The 14,781-nt window shown below is 41.2% G+C and overlaps 1 protein-coding gene across 1 annotated transcript; it reads left to right on the plus strand.

Annotated features, from left to right (window-relative positions):
* Positions 1-12,336: 12,336 nt before the first annotated feature.
* On the plus strand, positions 12,337-14,514 carry LOC122048096 (subtilisin-like protease 4). Its single transcript, XM_042609701.1, has one exon. It carries the CDS (start codon positions 12,337-12,339, stop codon positions 14,512-14,514), a length of 2,178 nt encoding a protein of 725 aa, XP_042465635.1.
* Positions 14,515-14,781: the final 267 nt, after the last annotated feature.

Raw genomic sequence — 14,781 nt, forward strand, 5'->3', positions numbered from 1 at the left:
GATCGATTGGGAGAGTTTTTGAGCGAACAGTAAGCTTCTGAATTGATCAATTGATCGATTGAAGCCTCCAATCGATCGGGCGATCGATTGGAGCGCTGGAAATCGCTCGAGAAGCCTTGAATCGATCAGGCAATCGATTCAAGGCGACTTCAGAGAGCACAGGGGCGCTCTGGATCGATCGGTTGATCGATCCAAAGCCTCCCCAATCGATTGGGAGCAATCCAATCGATTGGGATTCGACCGTTGACGCAAATATAGACGTTGGCGAGCGTTTTCTTCGACACGGCTTCCTCTCTTCTCTACAGACCATTACAGAACTTCTCCACAGCGATCTTTTCTTCCTCACCGCCAGTTCTTGAAGGTTCTTGGAGGCTCATCCAAGTCAAGAGGCGATTTGCAACAAGAAGAAGAAGAAGCTAGGGTTTTCATTGTAATCTTGTAAGATTCATTTGTATTTTGCTTTTTTCTTTCTCATTGTTGTATTGTGAGGTTGTAAGGCTTCTCCGCCTTCGGTAGTTACCGAGAAGGAGTGTTTTCATAGTGGAGGGTGCGTGAGTGTGTGGATCCTTGGACTAGTCACCTCTTCTTGAGGTGGATACTAAGTAAATCTACGTGTTAGCGTTGTAGTGTGTTGTTTCTTATATTTTCCGCTGCACATCATCACAAGAAGCAAGCAACGACGAGCACGAGATCGCGCCGAGCTATTCACCCCCCCCCCCCTCTAGCTATATTTCGGTCCTAACAGTGGTATCAGAGCGAGGCCGCTCTTCACCGGAATCATCGCCGGAAGGGGCAAACAAAACAAGCAAAGCTAGAGGAAGAAGAAGTTGGAGCAAATTCATCAAAGTCAAAGAAATCAAAAGGCTCAACTTCAAGATGCAATTCCAAGATGGACTTGGATTTGACACAAGGGTGGCTCCACCATACACATCCACAAGGTTCGATTCTTGGAGATCAAGAATCGAAAATTTCTTGATGATGGAGATAGAGCAATGGTTTGCTCTCATGGAAGGATTTGAAGCTCCAACAAACTCCAAGGGCAAGCTTCTCAAGAAAAGCAAATGGAGTCAAGAGCAAGTTCAAAGAAGCAAGGCAAACGATAAAGTGACCAAGCTTTTGGTCAACTTATTGCCAAGCAATATTTTGGCTCAAGTTGGAGAATTCAAGGATGCCAAGGAGCTTTGGAGCAAGTTGGCATTAATCCATGAGATCCCCTCCACTGTACCGAATCAAGATGAATCCAAAGAGGGCGACTCAATGGATCAAGATCAAGAGGAGGACTCCGAAGTTGAGAGATGCTCAACTTCCGAAGAAGAATTCCAAGAGGAAGCTTCATCCTCAAAGGAGTGCAATCGAAAGAGCAAGGAAGTAGTATATTCCTTGTTTCATGTACAAGAGGATGAAGAAGAAGGAGAAGCCTCCACCTCTAGGATTGAGGGGGAGCAATCTTCATTGACACCGGATCAAGAAGAAGGAGAATCCTCCACATCCGGGTCAAGAGAAGAAGAGGATGAAGAAGCGTCCACCTCCACAAGTCAAGCAAAATCAAATGGAGGAGTATCAAATTTGGATCAAGAGGAAGCTTCTACCTCCGGATCCAAAGGAAAAGATGTCACCCCTACAAGCAAAGGTATAAATAATTCAATTAATAATAAAAATCATATTATATGCTTTGAATGTAGGGAACATGGGCACTACAAAAGCAAGTGCCCTAAATTGGCCAAGAAGAAGGGTCAAGTGGCACCAAAGGGCAAGGAAAAGCCAAAGGAGACCATCCCCGGAACAAAGAAGAGCAAGGAGCACATTGTGTGTTTCTCTTGCAATCAAAAGGGGCATTACCGGAGTCAATGCCCTAAGGGGAAGAAGATGGTCAAGGCTCAAGGAGGAAGCTTAAGTCAAGGGGGAGCCTCTAAGGTGAAGAGGAAGGTAACTTTTATTGAGCCTACCCCTTTACATTATGGTAAAAAGCATGATAGTTCTAATTTTTATCATTTTAATGCAATTTACCATAAGAATAGAAAGCATGAGGGCTTTAAGGAAAAGCATGTGGCCCTACATGCCAAAACTACCCAACCTAAGGTTAGGAAGGTAGATAGACACTTGGGCGGGAACACTAAGGATAATAGATACATGCCCAAGAACAAAAATGCTCATGGACCAAAACCTAAGGATTTAATGATAGAAAATCAAGTCTTGAGGTCAAGACTTGATAAAATGGAAAAGACCCTAAAAAGGATGGAAAATATCCTACAAGGGCAAAATGAGCAATACCTAGGGCTAGGAAAATCAAAGCCATCAAATGGCCATAGAGGGTTGGGATACAAACCAAAGGCTAAGAAGGATGTGTCCTCGTACCATAGAGTTCCATATAGTTATGGAACAAATCCTAGGTCCAGTGGTCAAGCCAAGAATACTAGGGAAGTCATCCCTAAGAGTATTTTTGCGATAAATGTGACTAAGACTTCTAAGAAGTCTAAGAAAGTCACTAACAATGTCACAAGGAAGGCTATCCCTAGAGTTGACCTAGAAAATGTGACCAAGGCTTCTAAGAAGCCCAACAAGGTCACTAGGAAGGTATCTAGGGAAGTTATCCCTAGTGAGTACCTAGAGCATCCAAGGAGCACCAATAGGTGTTGGGTTCCTAGGAGCATTTTCTCTACCCCATAAATGGGTTAGAGAGTGTCAACTCCGATTAGAAGGGTAGTTAACCTAACTTTGAGGAAATTGACACTCAAGGAGCATTTTCAAGGTTTTGTTAACCTTTGAAAATGAAATGGAATTATTATTTACTCCTTGAAAGAGTAAAATGTGTCTAATGGTGGAAGAATTGATTTTAATCTTAAATGGCACATATTGGGAAATTCATAAGAACTACCAAGTTGGGATTTTGGTATGTTCTTAGGAAATTTAAGGCGATCCGGGCCTTAATTTAAAGGTGCTACTCTTGTGGAAAAATGACATATGCCAACATTTGAGGATATGCTTATTTTCAATTGGCATACATTAATCAAGGGAATTAGAAATGTCAATTTAGGCTTTGGCATTTTCTTGAAGCACTTTAGGGCAATCTAGGTTTAAGTTGTAAGTTTAGCTAAGATTTTAAGGATACTTAGATAGTTAATCTAGGTATATTTTATTTATGATAAATCTTGCCATGATTGTTTGCCCATCATATGTCATGACATCATGTCTATTTTTGCATTCATGTTGTATTATGAAAAATCCAAAAATACCATGTCATGACATTCATACATCATGTAGTTATAGGAATCTTTCTTTTGAAAGTTATTTTATTTTGATGTATGCCATAACATTATCATGCATTAGTTTAATTCCTTGTAATTAAGGACAAATGGCATTTAACAACACTGATTAACAAGTGACATCCTAGGTGGATGTCTAATATCTCTAAAATGCCTAGATAGATATGCATGATCCCTAGGTTAGGGCAAAACCAAAATCTACATCTCACAAAGACTATAAGGTGACTTGTATGTGTTTTAGTGCACATTAGATACAAGTGAGATGTTAGGATGATGAACAAAGCTCAAGATGTTGATTTAGTGCATTCTTTTGAGTTTTTAGGTTCATCAAAACACATAGTTATGTGTTTTCCCATCATTGGGAAAGCTAATGTACAAGTCATGTGCATTAAGCCCAAGGAACATGGTGGGATATTGGTTTGAAAATGTTTTCAAAATGATTTTGGAAAACCTTGGTGAAGGCTATCTTTTGATAGTAATCACCATTGAATAGTTAAACACAAACTTGAAGAAAACACTAAAGTTTTTGCAAGTTTTCAAGTTTGTGTTAATCTTTGAAAATATGAAGTATTTTCAAAGAAAACTATTTTTTCTTGATAGTAAATGCCCTAAATAATGCCTACACGAAATTTCATGATTTTTGGATATTTGTAGAATTTTTTAGGGATTTCTGAAGTTGGCTGAGGTTGAAATTCGGCAACTATCAGAGCTCCGATCGATCCATGGATCGATTGGAGTGCCTGAATCGATCAGTGGATCGATTCAGAAAGGTTTAATCGATTGGAACCCAACTCCAATCGATCCAAGTTACTGATTTTGGCTGGGAAAGCCTGATTTCGGCATCGTTAAACCTATTTAGTCTAGGTAACCTTTCCAAACCCCTAAAAATACATTTGTATACATTCAAAGGGTGTTTTCATGTGAAAACAAGGATGGATTGGTTAAGGAAGGCTAAGTTGAAGTTTAGGTTGAGGTTTGTTTCAAATTTTGAATATTTGAACCTCAAAACTTCTACAATAGGGTTTCTTAAAGTTTTAGGGATTCCAAGTCATTGTTGGTGCAATGACAGAAGTTACCACCATGTCTTTAGGGGGAGGGACTCTTTAAAGGCATGAAAATTATTTTTCATAAACCTTGGAAGGTGGTTAAACTTCCGTTAAGTGGATAATGCTCAAGGATGGACATTTGCCTACATTGAGGAAGAATGTAGGGTTAAGGATAAATGAAGGGTATGGGACCTTCATTTGGGTCATTAGACTTTGTTAATGCTCCAGAGCGAGCAGTCTTTGAAAATGAAGGGAATGAGACCTTCATTATCGTGTTGGTCACAACGAGTGAAGTTGTGAACAACGATGAGCAACTCTTCAGGGGGAGAGTTTTCAACAATGGGGCATTTGTTGAAAAGTGCCCAAAATTGAGGCACGGGTTTATGTGTGCTCAAAGATGGGTTGATGTGTGCCAATAGGGGGAGAATGTGTGGTTTAAGTTAGACCTTCATTACCTATGGGGGAGGACATAGGGGGAGAATGAAGGGAACCAACATTCATACTTTGGCATGAATGGAGTTAAGGCTATGGGATTAGCTTAACTCAGAATGATCCAAACTTAAAGGTATTGTCAAACATCAAAAAGGGGGAGATTGTTGGTGCAATATCCCTTAGGTCAAGGTTGACTGGCTTGACCAAGCTTGAGTCTTGGTCATAGTTTCGATGTTTGACAATACATGTAGGCACATGGACAATGCAGGTGCAGTTGTTCATATGGGGAGATTCTGATCAGGGACTGATCAGTGTGAATGAAGAAGAGTCAAGTAGGTATACTTGATTGGTAGGAAACCCTGGTGAGTGAAGCCAGGTGAAAGTCCTAGTGAGTGAAGCTAGGCAGATGGAAATCCTGGTGAGTGAAGCCAGGTGAAAGTCTTAGTGAGTGAAGCTAGGCAGATTGAAAACCCTAGTGAGTGAAGCTAGGTGAAAGTACAAGTAGGTCAAGAGAGTGACCGGATACTTGGCATGAAAGAAAAGTCCAAGTGGATCAAAGGGATTGACCGGACACTTGGTGAGGGAGTCCTAGCAGGTCAAGGGAGTGACTAGATGCTAGGCATGACGGACCAACAGGTTAAGGTTGACCAGATGTTGGGTTGGGAGGTTTGGGACTTGGTTTTGGGCAAAAACCAAGTGCTGGATCGATCCGTGGATCGATCCAGGCTCTGGATCGATCAGTGGATCGATCCAGACCTTTCCCAGCAAACAGAAAGCCTCTGGATCGATCAGTGGATCGATCCAGAGGTCCCAATCGATCAGTGGATCGATTGGGACGCTGCTGCTTCGCGCGATAAGCGCTAGATCGATCCGTGGATCGATCTAGACATTTTCTAGAGCACAGAGGCGCTCTGGATCGATACGTGGATCGATCCAAAGCCTCCCCGATCGATTGGGAATAATCGAATCGATCGGGAATAATCGAATCGATCGGGATCCGACCGTTGCGTCGTATTTGAGCCGCAGGCGAGCGTTGTCTTCGGCACTTCTTCACCGATTCATCTCAGATCTTCACCAGCTCCTCCACATCTCTTCTCAAGCTCGAGATCGCCAGTTCTTGAAGGTTCTTGGAGGCTCTTCCAAGTCAAGAGGTGGATCAAAGGAAGAAGAAGAAACTAGGTTTAGGGTTTGTGCACTCATTGTAAGCTTGTAAGCTTGTATTTCTTTACTACCTTTTCTTCTTCTTGTATTGAGTCTTGTAGGGCTTCTCCGCCCTTGGTAGTTACCATAAAGGAGAGTTTTATTTAGTGGAGGGTGTGTGTGTTGGTGTGGATCCTTGGACTAGTCACCTCTTGTGAGGTGGATACCAAGTAAACCAACTGTGTTAGCATTGTGTGATTTGTTTCTGTATTTTCCGCTGCACATCTTCGAAGAAACAAGCAACGCCGAACAACGGGCACGCGACGAGCTATTCACCCCCCCCCCCCCCCCTCTAGCTACTTTTGGTCCTAACAGAGAAGAGACTATTAAGTCTAGGGGGAGGTATTAGGTATTATCCAAATTTCAAATTGTAAAATCCTTTTTGCACTTATTTGTAAAATTATTTGTTTTTACATTATATTTGTTACTAGCTTAACTTGGGTTGCTCACATCAAAAGGGGGAGATTGTTGAAACCCCAAGGTTGTTTTGATGTGATCAAACAAGTTAAGTTAGGTCCTGTTTGGTTTAACCCCTATGTTTAAGTATGCTGAAGCTTAGGAGCACAGGAAGTCGAGCGAAAAACGCGGCTAGCGAAAAGGACAGCATGGGAGAGAGCCGATGGGCTCGGTGCGTCCGAGGGACGAGGTGCCACGGAAGAGTACACCGATGGACGAGAAGAACGTATGCGGCGTTCGAGGGACGAGAAGCCGAGGAGGAGGCTGCTCGAGGAGAAGGCCGGAAATTGAGTTCGGGTGAGCCCTATTCCGGATGGTCGAGATCACCCAAGCGAGCAGAACCGGAGTGGAAGACCCGGACCGAGGCGAGCAGAACTGAAGCAAAGGGCCCGGATCAAAAAAGTCAACTATGTTGACTTTTGTGGGTCCGGGCGCCCGGAGCCATTCCAAGCACTCGGAGTCCGAGCGCCCGGAACTCAACTGTTATCAGAATGACGTGGGCGTTGACCGACGCCTCGGAGATAGAATTCTATTCCACTCCAGACACCTGGAACCCTTCCAGATGCCCGAAATAGTGTTATAAATTAAATATAGCTCTGATTTCAGTAGCTCTAACAATAACTTGTAATTCAGTTCTTTCTGTTCTACTTTCATTTGTGAGTTGTTAACGTTGTAAGAGGCTACTCCACCCGAAGGAGATCGTCATAAAGTGCACTTCATTTTCCCTAGATTAGCAATCTTCTGATTGCAAACCAAGTAAGTCTCCTTATGTTTCTGTCTCTGTAATTAGTCTCTTAGTTTTTTATTACAAACGTTCTTTATTAATCTATAAGTCGAGAAAAGGTTGAGTTTATTTTTGCAGGGAAATTTACCCCTCCCCTCTTGCCGGCCACCAAGGGACCTACATTAATTATTTTAAAACCTGTTTCACTATTTTAAATGTCCTTTTCAGTGTTTTTTCAAATATATATATATAATGTCATCCAAAAATCAGATTCTAGACATAGAAGTCCTGTGTTTATAGTCAACAAAGGAGCTGAGCAAAAAAGAGGACAGTCTCGAATGGTGTTCAACTATAAAAGACTTAATGATAATTGTCATGAAGATGGGTATAAAATACTAGATAAAGATCAATTACTCAATAAAATTCAACAATCTAAATAGTACTCTAAATTTGATATGAAATCAGGATTTTGATAAGTTAAAATGCATCCAGAATCAATTACCTGGACAACTTTTTCTTGCCCGGAAGGCCATTTTGAATGGCTAGTCATTGCCTTTTGGGATAAAAGTAGCTCCTCAGGGTTTTCAAAGGAAAATGGATGACATCTTTAGACCTGTAATTACCTTCACATGCGTATATATTGATGATATTCTGGTATTCTCTAAAATAAAAGAAGAACATTATGCACATTTACACATAATTTTTACCCTTTTTGAACAACACGGGTTAATTGTTTCTAGAAGAAAAATGAAACTAGCTATTCCTTACATTGACTTCTTAAGCAGTCTTATAGGTCAAAGAAAGATAATACTACAAGCTCATATCACAAGCAAAATCCTAGATTTTCCAGATAAAATGGAAGACATCAAAACACTTAGATCATTCTTAGGCTTACTGAATTATGCAAGACCTTACTGAAAAGATATTGGAAAAATTATTAGTCCTTTGTATAACAAAACTTCGCAAACAGGATAAAGATATTCTGCTCAATAGAAACTCATTGTCAAACGTTAATACATAAACTTGAATATTTACTTACACTGTCTTTGCAACAACAAAAATTAACAGCCAAAGTTTTAAGAAATCTTGACTACTTAAAAAGCTCAAAAACGTTAAAACCTATCACCGAAACATATACTCATCAACTTTTACTACAATCAAAGGACTGGATTAATAATAACAAAACACAAATAAACAAAAAATTATATAAAATTAACCATTTATTAGAAGAACTAAAATATAAATGAACAAATTAAAATATGAAAATACACATTATGATGATGTTGTAGAATATACAAGACAATTTTCACTACAAAAGAAGACGGTTATTGCCAAATTACTCTTCTTGGCAAAGGAGATCAAATTCAGATACAACAATACCATTTTAGTTCTCCTTACCAAAACTTCTTCAATTAGACAATCATCTTGCTGGTAACGTTGGATTTAGTGAGGTAAAAGAAGCCTTGACAAAACTGAATAGGGATCTTAGTAACTTATCTTTAGGAAAATCTCTTCCTAAAACACCACCAGTCACTTCTAAATTTTTAACATACAAAGCCAATGAGTCTGACAAAACTGAGCCTTTCTCAGGACCTTCTAGAGTTGTTAGATCCATGGAAACAAATACTTCTTTTTCCTTGTTAGATACCATAACTAGAAGAAATAGTACTTTTACTTTAGGCCCTCTTCGACTAGAAGAAGTTATAGATGTAGATAAAGATCTGACAATTTTCTCAAATAAACAATTAAATGCATTAAATCCAAAGAAACTTTGTAGTCAAGGAATCTTAAATTTCTCCACCTCTGTCTATAGACATCATAGACAAGAAGCTCTTCATATTCCAGATGGAGGAGAAGTAAAACTAGGCCCCATGACTGAGGAGGCTGCTAAAAGTCTGTATCTAAGAAAACAGAATTATATACATCTTGGCCTGATTATATTTGGCCTAAGAGGCTTAACTCGTGCCAAATTAGGAGGAAAAGTTGTAGTAGTATTACATGATACTCGCTTTTCTGACACTGAAAAAGTTATCATATGACTTATTGAGGTCGATATGAATGCTAATTTAAGCATTACTAATTTGTTCCCTAATTTTAATATGACTATACGTGATTTTATAAAACATATTCAAATTCATATCCAAGCCAAAGGTTATGGTCACATCTATTTTATATATTTATTCATGCACAAGGACAAGTATACGAGAGTAAATGATAAATGTAACCACCTCTATTTACAGCAAAAGTTCCAAACCTCATCCAGCTTTAGTTCAATTTATATCTACAAGTTTAATATAAAATAATTTAAATATTCAAATTGATAGTAGACTGCGGTGGGGAAATAGGAAGGGAAAACGAAAACGAAAAGGAAGGAGGAGGAGAAATGAAAGGGAAAAAAAGAACAGAAGAGATCGGCTATATGTGAAGTGGTGGGGATGCTGTTGAAGAGAAAAAGAGGAGAGAAAAAGAGAAGAGTAAGTTTTATCAAACATAAGTTGTTTCAAACTGATTTAATCTATTTAATTTGGTTTTGCTATAACTAGGCCAATCAAATCTAAATCAATTCCAGTTTACACCTACATACTACCCATCTCCACCGACAACCTGTGACTCAATTTCTTTTTCCTTGTTGTCGGTATCCTTTTCATAATTCTTGTACTAAATCGTGTAATACTTTTGCGAGTTATTAGTGATTGCCTAACGAAAGCACTTTCAAATGCGGACCTTGGAGTAGGAGTCGACAAAGGCTCCGAACCAAGTAAAATTGATTTTGTTAACATTGTGTTTAATTTTCTATTTCCGCTGCTTACTCGATAACGAATTTTAGACAATCGCTATTCACCCCTTTAGCAAACTTTGTGATTCAACAATATACTTATTGTTGAATGGATCTTCAATACACAGTTTATCAGAGGGTTACCTAAGCAGATTTTTAGCATGGTTAACGTGTCATATGAATCTTTGATCGGATTTATGACAGCATTCAATACTTAATAGAGCAGCTCAATGCAAGGATAAGCATAAGGACGGTCAGCCTTGTAAGCCAACCAAGATATATTCAGCAGACAATATTTTAACAATTTGTCAGATTTGTCGGGGAATATTCCTTTAGGACCTCATTCAGAAGCTATCTTGTTTCCTATTAGGCAACCATTTATAACACCATACTCTTGTAACGGCTTCATCAAAGGTCTAAGCCAGAAGCAATAAAAGAGGTACATCTGTGGATAGATAAAAGATTCCTCAGATACTCATTACACAACAAACTAACAAACTCCTACACGCGATGCCATCTCATGATCATGGAGCTTATGAGAGGTGGTATAAAAAGGGGGGTCCTCGCCGTTGGCAAAGTATGCTATCTACATCATTTGAGCTCTATTCTCGTGCGAGCATTTCTCAGTTCTTGATTACTCTGTCGAAGACCGTACTAACTAGAGTATCGGAGGACCTTTCCAGGGATCTCCTTCCCTAATTTATGGTCACTAACTCTCTATTGGATCATTGGCATATGCGCAGGATCACAAGGAAGCTTCACCAAGAAGGAAAAAGTCTTGCCCGATCAAACATCCGTCCATCGTCACCAATGCATCATCTTTACAGCTCTCAGATAGGATCAGCATACTTGATGAACCGAGCTAACCTACATGTATGCTATGAATGTGTAATGTATGATGAGTGCATAATAAAATGGCACTCACGTGTATTAGCCATGTGTGAGTGTTATTCGAGTATACATCAAGTGACTTGCGACTTGTAAACATAAATATGCATCTTCCTAAAAATCAACTATGGATCAAACCTCATCCCCTTAAATATGTTGTGGTTACTCGCCCTCCAAATATGATGTACCCTAGAATACATGATCTAAGGACTCCTTCTCGTGTTGGTAGAAGGTTGTCCTTCTAATACTCCTGCTTAACATAGACAGATAGCCTCCCATGTGTTAGTAACTATAGTGTTTCTGTCAAACTATTTTTACCCATGGTTTCCTGGTCATGTTATCTCTGAAGTGATTATAGGCCTTCTGTGCACTCCTTTCCCCCTATGAGAATTCCACTCTGTCAGTATTTGTCCTGCGGCTCATTGCTTTTCTATGGGGCCAAGTCAAGTTCAACTCGACCGCCCTTCTAATCTTCTTTAAGACGACCTAGGATTTACCCCACCATGTGTCTAACGCATGTGTACTGTAATTATCTCCTTCCATATCTGTAGGGCCAGCACTATGAGGATCGTTAATGTAGCGGATCTACATTCTTTAAAAGTGCCCCTTTTTAGTTTACCTCTCATTAGAGCTACGGTGAGATGATCATTCCATCAAGCAATATTACTAAGTACTACATGGCAAATACTCCAATCAACCAAGTGTCATTCTAGTGGAATTTATTTCATTCTTCGACCTTTGATCGGAACGTTATGTATGAGAAATATGATGTAATATTTTTTTTAATCAAATAGAATATTTTTTCACAATTCTAATAATTAAGGATGTCTTTTTTTTATTATTTTATTTATTTTTTATGCACTTAATTGGACAATAACCAATAAAAATTATTAATTACTAGACAACAAATTTTAAAAAAAAAATCTTTAATTTATCAAAAATGTCTTAAATATTTCTTATACCCACCTTCAATTCATTTTATTTAATTTTAAAGTGACTTTATTTCTTTCTCCCCTAAAAAAACACATTCATCCTTAAATAAATATTTACAACATATTTCTTTCATATTTAAATAAAAATCATTAATTATTCACTCGACTTGGTGATCCGGTAACGATTTATTACACCTAGTGGCATCTATAAAATTAACAAAAATATAATTTGACTAGTCAAGTGATATGACATGGTTTTACTTTTATTAAAAACTCTGCCGGAAATTTTTTTAATGTTATACAAGTTAAATTTCTACAGAGGTAGCAAGAGGGTTTGAGGAATGATATGCATCAAATGGGAATGTAATTACTATTTAACAGACACATAATTTAATATTTCTGAACTATCATATGAATATATTAGGTGTTTAGTAGATTCTACAACGGACGAATTATTATATTTTAAATATATATTATATATTAAGCAGATTCTAAAATGGAGGAACTATTATATTTTAAGTATACAATGTCTCCATATTCGGCATCGCACGGCTCCCTATATATATAAGTACAAAAGGATCCTTCTTCATCAGAAGATATAACAATTTAGATTTTCGACATGACTCTTACTCCATGGCTACTCTTTCTTCTCCTTATCTTCTTCTCCAATCCCTTTGTTGTCTCACCTTCTTCTTCGACAAGTCGTTACATTATTCAAGTGGAAGAGCCAACTGAGCCGCTGACGGAAGGGAGCCTGAAGAGGTGGCATGAATCTTTCCTGCCACCGGCCGCCGAGGCGTCTAGCGTCGATCAACGGCTGCTGCACTCCTACAGCGACGTATTCAGCGGGTTCGCCGCCATGCTGACAGAGGAAGAGCTACAGGAGATGCAGAAGAAGAATGGCTTCGTGCGCGCATTCCCTGACCGAGTGTTGCACGTAATGACGACCCATACGCCAGATTTCCTCGGGCTCAAGGTCGGAAGTAAGGGGCTGTGGAACGACTCGATGCTCGGGAGCGGAGTCATCATTGGAGTTCTCGACACTGGCGTGACACCTGGCCACCCTTCCTACGACGACGAGGGGGTCCCGCCTCCACCCTCGACGTGGAAGGGCTCCTGCAAACTCAAGACCGGTTGCAACAACAAGCTCATCGGAGCCAGGTCGATGATCGCCCGTTGGAGTCCTCCCATTGACGAGGGTGGCCACGGGACCCACACTTCTGCCACCGCCGCTGGTAACTTCGTCCGAAACGCGAGCTACTTCGGCTTCGCCAAAGGCACGGCTGCCGGAATGGCCCCTCGGGCTCACCTCGCCATCTACCAGGTTTGCGACGGCGGCGGCAGCTGTAATTCAGCCGATATCCTCGCCGGGTTGGACGTAGCTGTCAAGGACGGCGTCGACATCCTCTCTCTCTCGCTCGGCGGTGGTTCCACACCTCTCGACCAAGATCCCATCGCCATCGGTTCGTTCGCGGCGGCCAGGAAGGGCATCTTCGTCAGCTGCGCTGGCGGCAATGATGGACCTAACTACTTCACCCTCTCCAACGAGGCGCCATGGATGCTCACTGTGGCGGCTAGCAGTGTCGATAGAAGCTTCAGGGCCTCCGTGAAGCTTCCCAGTGGGAAGGTAATCCCCGGAGAGTCTCTCGACCAACCTAGCAACTTCCCTGAGAGCCCTCTTCCCCTGTACTATTCCACCGAGTCGCCGCACTGCGACATGGATCCTCCCGATGATAGCCACAAGGGCAGCGTCTGGGTTTGCGAGGTCAAATATGGCATCAACCTTGCATATATAGCGGCATTGGCCAAGTCCGGGGGCGCCAGGGCATTGATCGCCATTTCCTCGAAGACAGAGGGCGCCACCATCTCGATCAGGAAGATGGACTTTCCCGGAGTAGTGCTCACAATCCAAGAAGGCTCCAACCTCATATCGTATTTGAACTCTGCTTCTGACCCCTCCGCGTCGATTGTCTTCAACGGGACAGTTCTCGGTGTATCCCCCGCCCCCGTCGTGGCTTACTTCTCCTCCCGGGGGCCATCTCAAGCAACACCAGGAATCCTCAAGCCAGACATCTCCGGCCCTGGCCTTAACATATTCGCGGCCTATATTCATTCCAGTGACACTCCGAATCAGTACCATATTATATCCGGCACGTCCATGGCGACGCCTCACCTCAGCGGTGTCGCCGCGCTCTTAAAGGCCGCACATCCTACTTGGTCGCCGGCAGCTATCAGGTCGGCAATCATCACCACGGCAGACGCCGACGTCTTTGATGAGTTACTTGAGCCGGCGCTCTATTTCGCCAAGGGCGCAGGACACGTCAACCCTAACAAAGCTGCGAATCCCGGTCTAATTTACGACATCACCGACGATGACTATATCTCCTACATCTGCGGCAAATTCGGTGAAGAAGGCGCAAGAAATATAGCACGCAGAATCGTGGACTGCTCAAAGAGCATGACCGAAGAGGAGCTCAACTACCCATCAATTTTGTTAGCCCCCAAAGGCGGGGCGAAGGCCAAAGTGACCCGGAAGGTCACGAACGTTGGACCAGCGAAATCGAGCTACACGGTGTCAGTGAGCATATCGAAAACTGCTGTGTCAGCTACTGTCACCCCCACTACACTGATGTTCACTGAGCTGAACGAGCAGAAGTCATTCACCGTGAGCGTGGAATGGGGCGCCGACGGACCTCCCACTTCCGGCAATCAATTAGTGGAGGGAAAGTTGATTTGGACCTCCGATGACGGGAAGTATGTGGTGACCAGCCCATTTGTCGTCTCCGCCCTGGAGTGATGTAGCGGTAGCTCAGTTTGTCTTCTTCCATACAAATACTATTATTTCTGGTTATTAAGAAGAATGTATGAATGAATAAATCAGGTTGGGGACTCAAATCAATAAATATTTTTTCCTTTCAATATCATAAATTAATAATATTATTGATCCCTCTAAAACAAACAAATTCTATTCCTAATTAATTTTGACTCATCCTCCCTGTGTCATTGGCATCCACTCCATTGCTCGTCTAATCAATGTATTCAATGACTTAGCAATTCTTCTTTG

This window comes from Zingiber officinale, chromosome 2B (assembly GCF_018446385.1).
Source record: "Zingiber officinale cultivar Zhangliang chromosome 2B, Zo_v1.1, whole genome shotgun sequence".
Classification (NCBI taxonomy): Eukaryota; Viridiplantae; Streptophyta; class Magnoliopsida; order Zingiberales; family Zingiberaceae; genus Zingiber; species Zingiber officinale.